Source organism: Ornithorhynchus anatinus, chromosome 17 (assembly GCF_004115215.2).
Source record: "Ornithorhynchus anatinus isolate Pmale09 chromosome 17, mOrnAna1.pri.v4, whole genome shotgun sequence".
Classification (NCBI taxonomy): domain Eukaryota; kingdom Metazoa; phylum Chordata; class Mammalia; order Monotremata; family Ornithorhynchidae; genus Ornithorhynchus; species Ornithorhynchus anatinus.
The window spans coordinates 32,778,427-32,797,482 of record NC_041744.1 but is presented as its reverse complement, the minus strand read 5'-3'; the positions used below and the strand labels follow the sequence as shown (position 1 = coordinate 32,797,482).

General features: G+C 41.5%; 1 protein-coding gene across 1 annotated transcript in view; it reads left to right on the top strand.

Annotated features, from left to right (window-relative positions):
* The first annotated feature begins 1,121 nt into the window (after positions 1-1,121).
* FILIP1L (filamin A interacting protein 1 like) overlaps positions 1,122-19,056 on the top strand; it is an 87,832-nt gene continuing 69,897 nt past the window's right edge. The window contains exons 1-3 of the mRNA XM_029082146.2: positions 1,122-1,344; positions 2,061-2,234; positions 8,662-8,840. Of these exons, the coding sequence (XP_028937979.2) occupies positions 1,132-1,344; positions 2,061-2,234; positions 8,662-8,840 (566 nt within the window). The 5' untranslated portion in view covers positions 1,122-1,131. The remainder of the gene's footprint in view (positions 1,345-2,060; positions 2,235-8,661; positions 8,841-19,056) is intronic.

The window sequence follows — 19,056 nt, the reverse complement described above, 5'->3', positions numbered from 1 at the left end:
CATGATAATATCTTTATTTAGTCATATTAGACTTAAATTTCTTCAAAACTTCCTGGCCCTATGCTGCCACATTGATAAAAACAGGAATTTAAATCAGGAATAAGGTTTGCCCCACTATTGCATGTAAAGAAATGTAACTTTCTCTCACTTCCTGTTCCCAGAAACTCCCAAACCAACACTGGTACCTCAATACTTTCTCTTCTTGAATTCACCCATTTCAACAACGGAAGATATATTAAGAGTTAAGCAAAAGAAACCAAGTACTCCATGACAATGTTCTCCAAGAACATCATTCAATTCACCTCTTGGGTTTTTTTGTCAATACTTCATTGCTTCTCATTAGAGAGCATTTGTTATAGTTGGCAGTTAGACACAGAAACCAAACTATTCTAAATATGCAATACATCCAACAAATCAATAGCCACTATGGCTACAAAAACATTGGTCAGGATAAAACAAAATAAATGTCAGCGTTAGCTTGCATTATTCAACAGATACGCTAATGGCCAAAGAGATTATTTTTTCAGCTTGTTGTGGGTGGCAATGTGACTGTTAAAATGTACTCTCCCAAGTTCTTAGTACAGTGCTCTGCACACAGTAGGCTCTCAATAAATTTGATTGATTGATTCAGAAACACTCAAATGGCTTTTTAATTGTGCTGGAGGAACACATCCCTTTTCAAATACTTCTCCTCACTGCTTTCAGACCTCAATATTTAGGTGTTTCCATCATCTATGGAGGATTTACCAGAAAAAGCATATTACTTTAAGTCTCCATTTCTTGATTATCTCCATCAAAAATTTAAAAAAGGACATCTGAGAGGCCTAATTAAAACATATGGAAATGGCTCTAACATAAATTTCTTATACTCCTTTTTTTTTCAGCTTATTTCTGGATTTTTAAAAAAAAGATGTTTATTAAGCACTATGTACTGAACACTGTAATATGCTCTATAGTAGATAGCAGGGGAGTCAATTCTTCCCAAAAGTGACAGAAAATGTGTCCCAACACTAAGCACACACAAGAATGCATGTTTCTGGTGAAACAGAGGTGTAGTCCAATATCTCTCTGCCCCTTTCTGTAGGCTAAACAATGCGTTCCAGAAGCAGTTACCCTGATGATCCAACCCAGATGATGCTGAGGACATCAACGGCTAACACCCCATGCTCTGGAGCTGGAAAACTGGGACGGGGTCAACGGGGGAAGGTCTATGCTGCTGAAACCAACACCATTCTCAGAAGTCCCAGGACTGAAAACCCCCCGAGGGACTCTTCCCCCCAAAGAGACAATCTCTCCCGAGATGATTTGCTATTTCTTCTCAGCATCCTGGAAGGGGAACTACAGGTCAGCGGGGCTTTGGGAGGTTGTTCTCAAGATTTCCACTTTGAAAGCCGGGAATTTGGTATAGGTCCAGTGGAAAACCATGAGATGTGTGCACACAGCAATGTATGTACACACACATATTGGCCTTTTCTTCCAGCCAATTGGAGGACAATTCATCGTGTTTAAAAGAGCTGTCATTATGACATGCCATTGGAATGCTTGTTGAGAAAGGTCACATCCTCTGCATCATACTGCTCACGAGTTTCAGTGCACAAACGTTTATCAAACAATAATACTAGATAGCTTCAGGGTTGACATAAACAGCAATAGCAGATTTTGTACCTTGTGTGAACTTGCTTCTAGAATTGCCACACTACATTAACCTTGACAAAACCCCTAAAAACAGCTGTCTAGGAGAGGGGTTTTTTTCCTACTTCAGAAAACTCAGTAGAAGAAATTTTCTGCCATGCTTCAATAAAGAGTATCATGTTACCCTCCAACAAAATATGGTACCCAAAAGTCTCTTGCTGATCCCTGCGGGTTTTTTAAAATTCCAGAGTGAGCCTAGTTTGCTACCCTTTTGAATAGCAAATGAGGCTATTTACATATTTGGGAGAGTGGAGAAAAAGAAAAATCAAAGCCCAAGGAAAAAAATTGTCAGCTACTGTTAGGCAGCCCTTTGCTAAGCATGCTTCTTCCTAAAGCCAGTTTTCTGAAATACCTTATCTGTTTCACAGGCTCGAGATGAAGTCATAGGGGTTTTAAAGGCTGAAAAAATGGACCTGGCTTTGTTGGAAGCTCAATATGGCTTTGTCACTCCCAAAAAGGTGCTAGAAGCTCTCCAGAGAGATGCTATCCAAGCAAAGGCAGCTCAGTGGCAGGAGGATATCTATGAGAAACCGATGAATGAGGTATGTACCATACAAAGGCTTCAAATAGGTGACCAAAGAGGTGATTTCTGACTGGAGAAACAGCAGCCCAATGGAGTAGCAACTTTATGGTTCAAACCCACCTTCTGTCTTTTTTGCTTTATGCCATTTTTGATCTCAAATATATTTAGCAGAAGCCTTTAAAGTGGAAAACCAACGAAGGCAGGATGCAACGTGCAGAAATGAAATACCTCATGTTCTAATGGGAAGCGAAGGTGAACTCACACATGCTCTTGCAAATCATGAATAGAAAATTCTCTAAGTTGTTTCCAGGCTGCAGACTGAAACCTACAGAACGATACACAGTTCATTTCATACCAATACATACACTCGGGAAAAGGGAAGGAGCAGGGCTTGTTTCTGGGCTTGTAGGTTAAAATCTCAGGCTATAATCTAAACCAGAGAAAGTTCAATTGCAGAGGTTAATTTCTTTGAAAACACTGAGGTATTATGTCATAGAAACTTTGAGCTTGAATGGAAAGGATTTGAACAGCAGTCCAAGTAATAAGACTTCTAAAAAATATATAGCTCTGCCTACTACTTTGCATAAGTTCAAACCCTCTTTTTCCTTCAAAAACGTAATGGCAGCAAAAAAACTTCTAACACCCACTTCTTTGGCAATTACAAAGGCAAAGGAAAACATTACTCTAAACATGGCTGCCGTGGCTCAGACTCATGGCACTCTGTCAGTCCTGTAGTTTGCTGACCTTTTTGTAACTAACAGGGCTGTTCTCTCTCGGGCTTGCCCCTGGAGCCATTGGTGACGGATTGGTTTTTAAAGCAAGGAAGGGATACTTTCCAGACTAAAGTGGAGAGAGGAGAGGCCCTAGGGCTGGATCACTCTCTCTGCACGGCTCTGGCCACGCACCCCAGAAATTACCTCTAATGCGCCGACTACTCTAGCCCCGGATATCTCCTGAGAAGACGCTGCCCGTCTTGCCAAACCGTGATGCGATTTGGTCATGTGGATCGGCATCTCGGGTGGGTTAGCATGAGACCACCCAAACTCTGTTGACTTGTAACTTAATCCAAACTTAAACATGAGGCGTCAAAGCTGAAAGTCAAGTGTATTAAAAAACAATCTGGTTTCCAATAGATTAAAGGATAATTTGGCGATCCGGAATCACTGACTCTTCATGGACAAATCCTTCTGTATTGCTTCAATTACCAATGAGCTGAGACATAAAACTGGACCATACCAAAATAATCTGACGGACATCGAGTCCATATGGTCAAACACGAACGAAACCAATCGATCAATGACACATGTGTCTATGAATCCAATCAGCAAATGTAAAAACTGAATCAAAATCAGCACAGACAGAATATTTTAAACATATCAACTCTGAAGACACTTTTAAGCACCAGGAAAAATTTAGAATTTTCCGCGGCAAGGTACAGACTAATCAGAGTTGGGCCAAATGGTCATCCTAGATAGTAACTTTCTGTTCAAAAATCCCGCTCCTGTATTTCATAAGAATGGACTCCAATGGGATTTTTCTGCCCTCCTTTCAATGATCAGGGGTTTGTTTGCTTCTAAGACAAGCTATCATATCGTCGCCTCTGTTCTACGTACACCTGGCCTAGTGGAGCTGGATGGAAGTGAGCAGTATTTCAATGCTAGGAGACCAACTTCATTCTAAGACTTCCTGCTTGTGATCCTGTCCAGCCATTTGATGTTGAGTGCAGCCTATGAATGATTCTCAAGGACACATATGAAGTGTCTGGGGGGAGGCCAGGTTCTCACACCATACTGGCTGGACAGTTCTACAACTCTGCAGACCTTTAATTTGGCCTGCAGCAAAATATCATACTGCTACTAACACAGTCTCTTTGACAATATTCAAAAGATAGCCTGGCCTTCTAGATTTTACTTCCTTGTCTAGTGTTGCATTATTTGGTCTAGGTGCTACCCAGTTAACAGGAGTCTGGGATGAGTCTTAAATATATAGGTTTTAGGTTTTGTATATGGCTGTCCAGGCACAGAATGCAACATCATTTCAGTATTCTTTCAACATCACCAGCCCATAAGGCCCTTTGGATTTGGTGAAGCCATCTTCAATCATGTGCATGTCTTCTTGTAGAAGGGTCTCTAGGGCACAGTTGCTTATGAACATAGAGAGTCACTTCCTGGCCCGAGGTTATCGGTTAATGAGAAGTTCTGCAGGACAGACACACAGACAGTGGGCCATGTCTGTACATGACAACTGCGGGCCAAATGCACTCAAAATTCCTACCTAACCTGCCAGGCCAAACTGGAACTAACCTAAAGAGTCCTTCTTGATTCTCATTCATGTAGCCTCAAATTTTCTGAAGGGGATGCACAGTTCCAAAGACATGCAAGTCCATCTATTTTAAATTGTTTCCCCTGCCATTAATCTGAGAAATCCAAGGGTAAGAACCATGCAGAGTCTAACTAAAGTACAGCAGATGTGAAACATACTTTCTTATGTTTCCCTTTTAGATAGGCATGGGTGGAAAAAATCTTATTTAATTAAATCATTCCAAATTTGTTTGCAACATTGACCAACCTTCCTTCTGATCCAGCCTGAGCCTCCACTGGACTGGGTGAGGATGCTCACAAAGGGAGTGAGACCCTTTATGCCTTAGTTGGTAAAGATTATTGCCATGATTAAACATGTAACATGATTCCCAGCACAACACCCCTGGATCACAATTGAGGAGTTCTGCTCACGCCTCATTTAGAGAAACAGTGGGCTGAATTTCACTAGAAGTCTATTCTGAAGACCAACATCAACATTATCAGTGAGTGGGCCGATGCGTGTGAAGCACTGTACTGGGAACTTGGAATACATCAAAAGTAAGGCCAGATCCCTGCCTTATGAGACCATATGACACAAGAACAACAAACATCAAAAAAACAGATACATGTGTGCCAAGTGAGCCGATGGGATGGTATGATGGAAGCTGAGGGGGTCTAATTAGGGAATAGCTCCTGAAGGAAATCAGCCTTTAGGTCTTAGAAAGGGAGGGCAGGATGAATCCTTAGAGATTGTAAACTCCTCGTGGACAGGGATTGTTTCTACTAACTCTGTTGTACTGGAACCCTTTTAAATGTTTAATATAGTGCTTGTACACAATAAGCGCTCAATAAATACCACTGATTGATTGTGATTTGGAAAAGCCAATGAGGGAAGGCTTTCTAGCCACAGGGACCGGATTTTTTTTAGGCCGGGTTAGTGAGGAATGCATAGCAAAAGAAAGTCCTTTTGTGACAGAGGGAACAAGAAGGCTTTTACTGAAGTCTTGATTTCCTTTCCCCAACTCTGTCTCCACTCAAAGTACACAGAATAAGAGCTTAACAAATACTACTAATAAATACTGCTCCGATGGCAACAACTATTATGACTGCTTAAAGAAGCAGCATACCCTAGTGGAAAGAGCAAGGGCCTGGGAGTCGGAGGTCGTGAGCTCTACTCCCGGCTCTGTCATATGGCTGTTGTGTGACCTTGGGCAAGTCACTTAACTTCTCTGTGCCTCAGTTACCTCATCTGTAAAATGGGAATCAAGACTGTAAGCCCCATGAGGGACAAGGACTGTGTCCAACCTGATTACCTAGTATCTACCCCAGTGCTTAGAACAGTGCTCGGCACATAGTAAGCACTTAAATACCACAATCATTATTATTATTATGACTACTATTACAACTAGCCTAGGCCGAATGTGAAGGTAATACTACTTGTCACACACCTCCTAGGAGTGCTGAGAGGATGAGTGGATTAATTAATGGTTAGAAGGCAAACCGAGAACTTACCATGAAGAGTACCAATTAACAATACACCACCACTTGGGTTTGAAAACCAACCCTATCTGAAATTTATTTTAATAATAATAATGATGGTATTTGTTCAGCACTCACTATGTGCCAAGCACTGTTCTCTAAATGCTGGGATAGCTACAAGATTATTAGGTTATCCCACTTGGGACTCACAGTCTTAATCCCCATTTTACAGATGAGGTAACTGAGGCATAGAGAAGTAAAGTGACTTGCCCACAGCTGACAAGTGGCAGAGTCGGAATTAGAACCCATGACCGCTGATTCCCAAGCTCATGCTCTTTCCGCTAAGCCACCCATGCTTTGGGGTCTCCCCAGTAGACTGTAAACTCCTTGTGGGCAGGGATTGTGCCTACCAACCCTGTTGCCTTGTACTTACTCGAGCCCTTAGTACAGTGTTCTGCATACAGTAATCACTCATTAAATCCCACTGATTGACTGATTTAATTTAAGCAGCTCGGTGAATGGAACATCTGAGATGCACCAGTTCAAGAAGAGGAAAATGGTAGGAGCTGACCTTCTCCCAAGATAACAAAGAATCAAAAGTAATGGGACCGGAGGCAGTTCTCTCTTTCCCCACCTTTCAAACTGGAGGAAGAACCTTAATTAGAGCACAGCTCAGTGGGCAATATTGTTGTCCTATCCCTGACTACTTCCATGCCATGGTCAGTGGAGACGGCTGCGATGTCCTAAGTGAGAAGCAGCATGGCCTAGTGGATAAAGCACAGGCCTGGGAGTCAGAAGGACCTAGATTCTAATCCCAGATCCAACATTTGTCTGCTGTGTGAACTTGGGCAAATCACTTAACTTCTCTGTGCCTCAGTTACCTCATCTGTAAAATGGGGACTAAAACTGTGAGCCCCATTTGGGACATGGATTGTGTCCAATTGAAGACCTTCTCTCTACCTCAGGGCACAGAAAAATGCCTGGCACACAGTGCTTAAAAAGTACCATTTTTTTAAAAAAGGATTTTACAGGCGTAAAGTTTAGGTTGTTCTTTTCCCCATCACCAACAAAGTAAACATTCTACACTGCTATGTCTGAAGATATAGCAAATAACTTGGTGTTTAAATAAGGTTCTCATCTTTTGGGCAACTCATAATGCAGCAAGCTGCGATCATCAGAATATGCCGAGTCGATTTTACATGAGCTCCTCCGTCTATGCTGATCACTGAGGCCCAGAAGCTCAAGACCGCTTGAGTGTGATTATAATGACTTATCCTGATTGCTCATAACCTAATGAAAATACACCAATTGATCTAATAACAAAATTCTAAAGCTATTTCAGCTTTATCAGCATAAAGCCAGGAAAAATTTTTTTTTTTCAAAACTAAATGAGAATTCCTTCAAAACTATGTGTTTTGATTGTTCTTTTGTCATTTCTCAAACTACCATCCTAGACATATCTTTTACATGATGTCTCTGGTATTCGATAGCACTTACCCAATAACTTTGTTTTTTTCTTCAATACTAGCTTTGGCTTGCAGGCTATGACCATAATCGATTCTGCTCTGGGAAAAGTATTCACTTATGAATACTAACTTAGCGGATGGGAGAACAAAACTTGGCAGTCAGGAAGTTGTGGCTAGGCTTATTATTTCTTTTTTGTTTCCAAAGCTAAGTTATACAATATGCTCAAAAGCTGCCAACACTCAAAATGCACACTTAATTTTAAAAAAACCAACTTGTTTTCAGCATTTAGGATTTGCAAATGGCTTATGGAAAGGTGTCTAGTTGGGGAGAGTAAGATAATTACAAGATTTAGATTGCCTCTTGATTGTGTTGTATGTTCTGTACCAACTTTCAATCTATAAAACGGGATAATACCAACTGATCTCACCTTATAATACTCTTCTTTTAGCATTTTGTTGGGGGAGCACTATTGAATTTTAATGCCAGTGTGTTTGTTTTATGGTGCTTTCTGACATGGAAATAATGTTCTGGTTTTGCAGCAGAGCAAAATTTGACTAGCCTCAATTACCTCACTCTATGTCTCTTTCCCCTCTGCCTCAATCTTTGAAGTGATTCTGACTTGAATAGAGAGATTAAACAACTCTTTGATCTGTTTGGCATTAAATAATAGGAGCTCTCTAATGTGTGAGCACAAAGTGTCTTCTTGCAGAACAGAAAGTGAATGAACAATAATACTAAAATTCAAATATTTACATCACCTAAAATCTAATTGATAATATTAATCGATATACATTTACATTATTTGATCATAAACCCATCTTTACCACATATTTATCTATCTCTCTTGTTAGAGAAAAGCCATATATTGGTTTGTTCTCTTTTTTGGATATTGGGAATGCATTAATGTGGTCTAATATGCTTTACATGATTTTACTGAGGAAACCTAGAGTTTGGATAACTCTTTCCTTACCTCTATTTTTATGGAACCAATTAATAACACTAAGAGGAATGCATTAGCACTTGTCGTTTACCTTAGACAGATGCCATGAAGAATAATTAGGAATTTCATGCACTACTGATATGAACAATAAACTATGAATGACATGAATGGAACCAAAGTAAAATCTCTTTAGAAGCAAGTCTTTTCAGGCTGAGATCAATCTGTTGAAACGAACACCGAGGTACTTGTTTCTTTTGTAGCTAGATAGAGTTGCTGAGAAACAGAAAGAATCATACGGACGGATGCTGGAACAGCTTCTGATGGTGGAGAAAGCTCACAGGCAATCAATACAAGAACTAGAGGAAGAAAAGCGGAAGCACAAAGAGTACACCGAGAGGAGTGCCGAATTTATCAGTTTACTGGAACAAGAACGTGAAAGGTAAGGCTTCCTTAGAAGCACAAGTTGGCACGATTCTAAAATGGTATTTAACTCTGTTAACCAGTCAGGCTACTGGATTTCTATTCGACCATGACATGCTATTGCAAGTCTGTGGAAAAGAACACCTCAAGGCATGGTCAGTCAACACGACAGTCAGTCCTGTTAGAGTGTAAACTAAAGGCCAAGTCTTGTGCTCTGTCTAGTGCATTGCCCTCAACAGGTGATCAATAAAGACCATTTCCACTATTATTTACCCCCCCCCCCCCGCCGTACTGGAAACTTGAATGAGGATTGAGGGCAATTAGTAAACCCTAAGAAACACCTGTTATTGATGGGTAGCTGTGCCACTTGTACTAACACTTTATGGATGTCTAAGAGGACTATTACAACACCGGTCCTCCAAGCAAAGAAAGATCATGTGCTGGATGAACTATGAATCTTATCCAGGAGACCCCCTCTTACATTCATAGGGAATCCTTTAGGAGCTATGGCAGGGCTAGCACTGGAATCTCTGGGATCAGTAACTGATTAAAAATGAAATTCTGTAGATTCTTTGTCATTCGATGGGCTTTCACCTTTTCTAAACAGTTATAGAGTTCAAGTGGTGTTGAGCGTTCCCACCTCTTCTCGTCTCCTCCCACAGAAACATTAAGATTGGTTGTGCTAATCTGTCTGGAATTATTTTGGACAGATTTGGATGTAGACATAAACATGACTTTTCTGGGGTAATTTATGGTTGATCTATAGCCAAGACACCTCTGGAATCTAGAGAAGTGGCGTGGCTCAGTGGAAAGAGCACAGGCTTGGGAGTCAGAGGTCATGAGTTTGAATCCCAGCTCTGCCACTTGTCAGCTGTGTGACTGTGGGCAAGTCACTTCACTTCTCTGGGCCTCAGTTACCTCATCTGTAAAATGGGGATTAACTGTGAGCCTCACGTGGGACAACCTGAATACCCTGTATCTACCCCAGCGCTTAGAACAGTGCTCGGCACATAGTAAACGCTGAACAAATACCAACATTATTAATCTCTAACTGCTGGGGATCACCAGGCCCGAATCGCGATTGCTTCCAAGCCTGGCACCCCTCCCAAAAATAAAAAAGATGCTCATATCAAGTCTAAGCCCCAAAGTACCTCACTGAATCGGGCCTAAATAAACTTTCAAACGTCTATAAGACCAGATGAGGGCTTTGAGGGAAGTCTGGCATGGAGGAAATTAAGTCGAGCCATCCTAATATGACATTTATTTGATTAGACAATGTTTTATTAAATATTGTTTTGGACCTCTGTGGTTTGGCACCACTAGTCTCTATTGCTAGATTGGCACTAACTTGAACACAGACACATCCTTTCATCTCTCATTATTAACATTTATTCAACTCTACCAGAGAGCTAGTGATTTATTTAAGAAAGGTACAGGCTGTCCCTGCCCGGGGTGACTGCAACGACAAAGACGGACAAGACAATAAAGACACAGACGTAGAGAGAGGTGGTATTTGTTAAGCGCTTACTATGTGCAAAGCACTGTTCTAAGCGCTGGGAGATACAAGGTGATAAGTTGTCCCACGTGGGGCTCACAGTTTTAATCCCCATTTGACATATGAGGTAACTGAGGCACAGAGAAGTTAAGTGACTTGCCCAAAGTCACACAGCTGGCAAGCGGTGGAGCCGGGATTCGAACCCATGAACTCTGACTCCCAAGCCCGGGCTCTTTCCACTGTACCACGCTGCTTCTCCAGACGTGGAGGGTGGGAGTGAGTTTGGCAGTTGAAGTATGCTTTCAATATTCTCTGTTACATCACCACTATCATCTGGAATAAGACAATAGAGATAGAGGGGGCTGGCCAGCCAGGAGAAGTGTGTTTGAGGAGGATTTTATAAGCAGAAGGGCATGAAAGCTCAGAAAACAGATGGGGTCGATTAGGCAGAGGGAGCAGTATGGAGAACAGATACTGGGAAATGGGAGAAAGAACCGGGAAACAAACGAGAGACCCGAGCTTGCGGGGAATGGGCAATGGTGATGCAACTCACATTCACACAAAGGGAATCGAGGTTTTGCTAGCAAGGACTTTGGAAGCAAGAGCTTCAAATGTCAGAGAGCCAGGATTGTCAGTCTCTCAAAGGGAAAAAATAGTAAACGTGAAGAAAGCTTCCCTGGACTCAGGAGAGTGATTAAACTAAACGTGTTGCTCAGAAGGAATCGGAAAAAATGACTAGAGTGTGTCTCATTCCCTGGATAGTAACTGGAGGAGATATGAGAATATTCTATCTATTTCCGTTTGCTCAGGCAAAGCTTCCAGATGGAAATGTTTGGGTGTGAGTATGCTAAGACTATTCTACACTCACATGATGGGGTAGATAATTCTTCCTCTGTTCCATCTGAATAACATCATGCTTCCCCATTAGCTGTTTCTACCCTTCCTGCCACCCCTCCCTTCTAGATGTTGTCTACAGACACTGAGGTGCATTTGAATTTTGCTTAATGCAACAAAGCCAACAACATGAAACTTAAAAATAAGTCATACATAGCTTGATTGGAAGTGAAAGAGAGGGGGAACAGTAAAGAACCCAAGAAAGCATCTTAATTCTCCCCCATAAATACCCAGAGATGTAGGCATTCTAGGCACAGGCAGGCTAGGCGAGGGCAAAAGGAGGAGATTAGGTTTGTCTTAATCGTAACACACTCTTAAGCAAGGAAGCCAAATACCAAATACCTTCAGATTGTGATACATTTCCTCTGAAGCAAACAAGCCCTCTCTGCGAAGCAAAGCTCACTGGCCTTAAGGAGCCAGATCTCAATGTTATTTCCCAAATGAAGCGTCAAACCCTTCTAACAAAGAGAGGTGCTCCATGTCCATAATAAGCCATCCCAACCTCCGCCTCCCGGCCTGAGAAAAAAGAAAAAAGGAGTCATAAATGTCTAATTGAAACCCTCAAAATGATGGCAAGAGGTTTACCTCTTCTCGCTGAAACATTCTGTAATATATGCCTGGAAATAAAATAGAAATTTAAAAAACGCTTCATTGAGGCGGCTAATGAAGCCTTAGAGGATGTAATAATGGATTTCAGATTAAGACTCAATTTCTAGGTTTTCTTTGGAGAATTCATTTTATGTGGAAAAACCTAAAGGAGCCTGATGTCACATGCTGAGGCTGGTCCAAAATGCTTGCCAAATGATGTCGCTGTCATAATCGCTAAGCAACTGCTTACCCTGCTGAAAACCTGTTGTGGGAGGGAGGGAAGAAGGGAGGGCAAACTCTCTCTCTCAGAAGTTAAGGCAAAATCCCCCGTCATTCGTGACAACTTTCAGGCTGTTCCTGGGCTCCAATATGAAGACAAATGTGTCATTCCATGACCCGAATTTTGTATTTGGCTGGTGGACAAGAGAAGTCTGTGTGAAAAATTTTCATACACAAAGCCATGCCAGCAAATTTTGGCCTTTTTGATGGCTTCACAGAAAATCCAAGATAAAAATCAGTTCTAGTCAATGTGATTTTGCAAAAATTTCCCATAAGCCAAATGCCAATCTTGCCTGGCCTTTTTTAGAAACTTTTTTTTTCCCAGTTTCATCTGCAAAGAGAAGTTACGTGACAAAAACTGGGAAAGTTGGCCTGATGAAATGATGCAATTAGAGAAAATGCTAAAAGCATAAGAAGAAATGAAAGCAAGTCTTTTAAACATTCTGGTGGGTCGCAACATATGTTAGGGTTTTTCTCAGAACTAGTCTCTGAAAAACACTGGCTCAAAACAGGCACGGTAAACCCATGTGAAGGAGCCACTGAATAGTAGTGTGGGAGGGGGCAAATGCATATAAGCTTTTCACGGTGTCCCTCAAAAAGGGGCCATAATGGCCATACAAAAAAAACTACCCTGGAAATCCACAGCATGAAGGATTACTTATGAGATAAAGGACGTAGACGTGGGGTGTGGGGTTGCTTAAGGAGCAGAAGATTTTCTTCTTCAGCTGTCACTTCCATCTTTTAGACAGTAAGCTAATTGTGGGCAGGGAATGTGTCTACCAACTCTGATGTACAGTGCTCTCCCAGGCACTTACTACAGTGCTCTGCACACAAGTGCTCAATAAATACCACTGATTGATTGATTCCCAATTAAAATCCCAACACACTCTGAGTCACCTCACTCTGTCAGACTCGATGAACATGTACATATTTGTTTATATCCATCTTCAGTGAGATTTGGGTACATAAGCATAATTCACTGTACTGTTTATTCTGAATACCTTATTTGTGCATATTGTTCTTTCTACCTCCCGGCATTACAACAGTGTGGCCTAGTGAAAAACAGCATGGACCTAAGAGTCAGAAGAGCCGAGTTCTCATCCAAACACTGACACTCGCCTGCTGTGTGATTTTGGGCAATCCAGTGGGTGCTCAATAAACATCACTACTATCACTACATGGTTCCTTAGAGACTCCAAAGTGCTTATGCAGCCTGCGGTTTATTGACAGATTAATTCCTGGGGCTCAAATTGGCCATCTAGAGTTTTCCCAAGACTCCAGAGGGCTAATCAATTAATCCATCGGGGCCAGTTTGGTTCTGTCTCCCAAGTATCATTGCTATTTTACAGACATGAGGAAGCTGAGGGGCTCTTCTAAGGTCACCAGCTAAAGCTATAATCGGTAAGCAGAATTTCCTATGCTTGCTCTGCTTGCACTCTGTCCCTTAAACTGCAAGGCTTCATCCTCATTCACTCAAGCTAACCCAGGTGCTTTTCCAAGAACAGCCATCTCCCAATATCCCTTAAGAGAAAGCATCCATTTCCGTCTAGAAATCCCTAAACGAAGACAGAATGGACCGTTCCAGACACTTTGGTGATAACTGGAATTGCCAGATGTGCTATAATATGGATTTCCCAACAACCACAGCAAGAAAAACAGCTGTACTCTAGGAGCCACCTGTAACAATTACGGGGAATGACGTTTCAAGTGCATTTTGATTTGGGGTAGTTAGCACATCTAATTAAAGTGGAAGCAAAGGACAGTTCTCTCCCTGCCTATTCACTTCAAGAAGACATGTTGGGCTTTATTTTCACATTGGACCAACCAGGTACCCGCCTCATCATCAGGAAGGTGTGGGATGGAGAATAAAAGAAGGATACAGGATTTGCTTGTCTTCTGCTAGGACCATACATGTGACCTTTGCACTTATGTTGTCCCTGAATATAAAGGTAGGGCCGTGGTCTGAGCCATGCCTCCAAAATCTTCTACTTGTTCACGAAAGAGTTCCATCTTGGTTATCTTGATGATCTTTTAAGTTCTTTGACAGTCCCTTGTTAGTTGGAGTTTTCAAAATAGAGAAACAACAACCATCCTTAAACAAAAGCTATCCACTTATCAATTAATTCTGAATGTCTACTATGTGCTGAGTATCATACTATGTATTGGGAGAGTGCAAGAGTTACAAGACACAAATTCTGCCCTTAAGTGGACTACCACCTAGCAGGGAAGCACAACCGTTCAGGCATATTGTTCACTCCTAAAATGTTTTTACATGAATATAAATATCTGTGTGCATGTGTGTGTGCACATGCGTGTGTTGCACACATACATATTTGTCTTTTGTATTCTAAGAGGACTATTGAGATAAGATCGTATATATGAACATGGATGTTAGAAAGACCTACGAGTCACCCATACCACATATGATACGAAGGAAGTCCTTTAACTTGCTCCCGTTCCACAGGTGCTTACTCATAACATTCAGTCAAGGAAATGGGTAAAATCTGTCCCTGTGCAGTCATCCAATTTCTGCGAAACAAAGACAGGCCATATGGGCAGAGAACTCATCTTCCACATGTTATAGTGTACTCTCCCATGCATTTAGTGTAGTGTTCTGCAAGTGGTTAGCATTCAATAAGTACGATTGATTGATTGATTGATTGATTAGGCAGAGAAGCCATGGTGGTAGAACACTGTGCTTCCATGAAATGAGACTGAAGGTACTACAGGAGAGCAAGGAATGTAACTAATGTTCTTCCAGTACAGAATCTAATTTTCTCCAAAAACTGCTATTAGGTTTGCCATTTGTTATTGTTCTTAAAAGCCTCAGCTTTTAAGATTTTCCACAAGGCATGTCCAGGTTGGTAGGACACTTTCAGAAAAACATAAACACTGCCTACTTATTTATCCTATGTGGATAACCAGCAGTTTTTAATTTCATGCACACTAAACCATTGTTGCAGAATGCATTGTACTCAAATGCAATCACTTCCTTTTGGTTTTCTGGCAGTGAGCAATACATATTACATATACCCGGGACTATGTCTTGCAAGTCGTGAAATGTATGCCAGATCCGTGTACGTTTGACCTTTTTCCCGGGTAGTCAGTGTTTCGTTGGTGCAAAAAGGGGACCCACCACAAACATGACTTCAGTCCTGTAACTCTATCCAACAAGTCAATGGGATCAGCCCAGTGCTCATATCCCGAGATATAACAACAGGCTCTGAGAAGTGATGCACAGAGATGAATTACCTCATGCTAGTGGGTGAAAAATGGTCTTCTATTATATAGTACAATTTAACTTTCAACAGATGTCACGAAACCAAAAGCTTGTCAAACTGCACAAATCAAAAGGTTTCCACATTGCTCTTGGCTTAATTATGGGGTCAAAAATGATGTAATGATGCCCCTCTCATTGATTCTCCTTGTGTGGAGGATGAACCTCGGTTAAAGAAGAAAATCACTGCAAATGACGGAGTAAGATTAACCCTCATCTGTGGGATCACTGAATGTGACATCTAGAAAACATGATCATCCATTTCCTCCCAAGGCAGCCTAAAAGGGAATGAACACTTCCCAAATGCCTTTTAGTAAAGGGCTCCTATTCTAACATGCCCAATCCCCAAAGTGCTGGGAGAGCCCCACATAGGCACCCAAATCTCCGGGCTTGCTATCAGTTTGGGACTTGCTTTGCTTTAGATGACTGAGAATTTATAAACTGGCTACTCTCCTGAGATTGGTGTTCGTTCAATGCACTCCTCCAGAGGTTGGTAGGAGTGAAACCTGAGGAAACCAAAGGAGAGAGACAGGAAGGCAGCTTGATACTTTCCAAGCACTTAGTACAGTGCTCTGCACACAGTAAGCGCTCAGTAAATATGACTAAATAAAGGAATGAATAGGGAGAAAGGAAAAAGGTGCCTCACACAACTGTACAAGAAACCCGAATGAGGCTCTGATGCATTTTGGTTCTCAGAGGAAGCTCAATTTACTATGTATATCCTCTCCTCTTAGAGGGTGAGGTTTTTGTCAAGTGCTGACAACGCCATAGGATATCTCTTCTTAGAGAACAGTTGGGCTACAGAGTAGGATTAATATATCCATTTATATCACAGAATGCCCAAAACACAATTTAGTTCCCTAATTCCCCGCCCTTCCCCCCCCCCCCCCCCCCACCACACAACTTTGTTTGGGAAACGTACACATGCAAACACACACATTCACTCTTTTAAGAGTTTTTTCTTTCCTTTTTCCTAGTGCTCAATTTGAATACTTGAGATTTCTGACTTGATGCTTTAATCCCAAGAGATAAATTATCCTTCTGAAATAGCATCATACCTGGTCAAGGTTTGCCTACTCTACTCCCTAGTTCCCTTACCTCACTGAAAGGAGGACAAATGCAAGAAACGTAGACACCCAACCTGCTCCAGATGTGCAGCTTGTGTTTGCTTTAATTTTCTTAACCCGAGTTACTTCTAGCTCAGTTTTTCCAGTCTAGATCCTGCATTATTTGATCTAAGTAAGCACAACAAAATATTCATGGCATTTATGTCATAACAACTTCAACATACTTTTAACCTTGGAAAGTATCCATCAAATGTGTCTACAAAGGTGCCATAATAGAAAACATTCCTTCACCAGCAGAAATATCACACATTTGAAAATTTTCCAGGCAAAATAGCCATTTGTAGAAGAATACTACAAATGTAATAATTATTACTGGATTATTTCCCTTCCAGATTACGCACCACACAATTTGCTTTTCAGTTGTTACTTTATACTACAGCTAGAGATCATTTTTACCAATCCAAAACTCTGCTACTGATCCAGTTATTTCCTAAAACTCTGGCTTCTCTACAAATTATATGTTCAAATACAATAACATCAATTAGCAGGATAGCATTCCCACAAAGGAATTAGAGGTATTTTTCTGGGGACGTGGGGAAAATCACTATTGTGCTTAGGACCAATCTTGCCATTCTTCTTCAACTGCAAACTTATGGCTAAAGAAAACCCACAACGAATAAGGGAGGATGGAAATCTTGATGGAAGAAAAAGTCACTCCTTAACTCCAGCCACACAGGGTTCTAATTAAAGTCAGTCTAACAGCAACAACAAAGAAAAAGGTAAATCGTGTGAAGCTATGCCTTGGATCTCACCAGTGCCCATATACAAAACAGAAGCACGAAATTTTCTCCTATTGCTGGTATTTCCTCAGACTGAGCTGCACAACAATTTTAGGTTCAAGTACTGTACCCAGCCATGTCAAAACTGAGCTAAGCTCACTGTGGGCAGGAAACCTGTCCACCAAATCTGTTGTAATGTATTCTCCCAAGTGCTTAGTACAGTGCTCTGCACACAGTAAGCACTCAATCAATACCACTGATACACCAATTTTGGAATTTCCACTAAACTATTCTGCCTTTCCGAGAATCACTTTTCTTTCACTGTGGAAGAGGGAATGGCTTCATTTTGTTTATTAAAGAAACTCATGGAGCGCACGGTCCCAACTTCCAGTTGGAAAGCTCAGGAATCTGTTGAAATTTGTGCTTTCCTAATGCCACTTCTGTAACACCACCGTGAACCTTCACAGGCCCAAAGACAGTTCAGTAGAGCCCAAAGAAAACTGACCTGTTTAGTGCATTGGCCTTGCTATACAGGGCTTGAACAAAACAAATCCATTCAAAACTCAGAGCATGAAGTTGAGAAGAACCAAAGGGGCCAAAATATTTCAAAAGTATGTTTCAACAGGAAACAGTATGACCTAGTTGACTAAACACAACAATCCGGAGGTCTAGGCTCTATTCTGAACCTTTAAACAATATTCTCCTATACTTCAAGTTCTTTCTTTTTAAAATGATGATAATGCTAGGTGTAATGCCCGGAGGAGCAGTGTGGCATAGTGGAAACAAGCACAGGCCTGGGAGTCAGAGGACCTTGGTTCTAATCCCAGGTTCGCAACGTGCCTGCTGTGTGCTCTTAAGCAAGTTGCTTGACCTCTCTGTGTCTCAGTTACCACATCTGTAAAATGGAGATTTAACAGCTTTTCTCCCTATTTAGATTGAGAGTCCTGGGTGGGACAGGGATTGTGTCTGTCCTGATTATCTTGTATCTTCCCCAGTGCTTAGAACAGGGCTTGACTCATAATAAGCGCTTAATATATACACTTCTTATAAAGTGTTACTCATTTTGATTGCTGGCTTGCTTGACCCAAGCTCTCGACCCACCTTTCTTGACGGTTCAGTATACTGCGAAAGCACCCATATGGACATAACACATCACCCCATAGTTTCCATTGCGTAACATCTGAAGCTCTTCAGCAATAGTGACAAGAAGCTATGGCGGCCTTCTATCTCCAGCTCACTGAAAAATTCATGAAAGCTGGATAGGTGAGATAACTCAGAAAGGAACAGAAACTAAATGGCAAATTAGTCCAGAAGAGTGGGACCTAAAGGAGAAACCAGAAGTCACTAGGGCCTAGGGCACAGAGTATTGTTCCTGGTGAAAGGTGGACGACATCGAACCACATGGTACCCTTGGATAGTGCCAGTGTCTGTTCTTTCAAAGGTACTTGTCTATAGAAAGATAATGGCACAACATCTTTGGGAAGCCACGACAAAAATCTGGCATGACTTTCCAACAAGTGGAAAGAGAAGAATGTGGTCCTTGCACCTTAAGAGAAGCAGCGTGGCTCAGTGGAAAGAGCCTGGGCTTGGGAGTCAGAGGTCATGGGTTCGAATACCAGCTCCGCCACTTGGCAGCTGGGTGACTGTGGGCAAGTCACTTAACTTCTCTATGCCTCAGTTACCTCATCTGTAAAATGGGGATTAACTGTGAACCTCACATGGGACAACCTGATTACCCTGTATCTTCCCCGGCGCTTAGAAAAGTGCTCTGCACATAGTAAGCGCTTAACAAATACCAACATTATTATTATTATTATTATTAAGTGAAAAGAAATGGAGTTAGGATTAACTTTCTG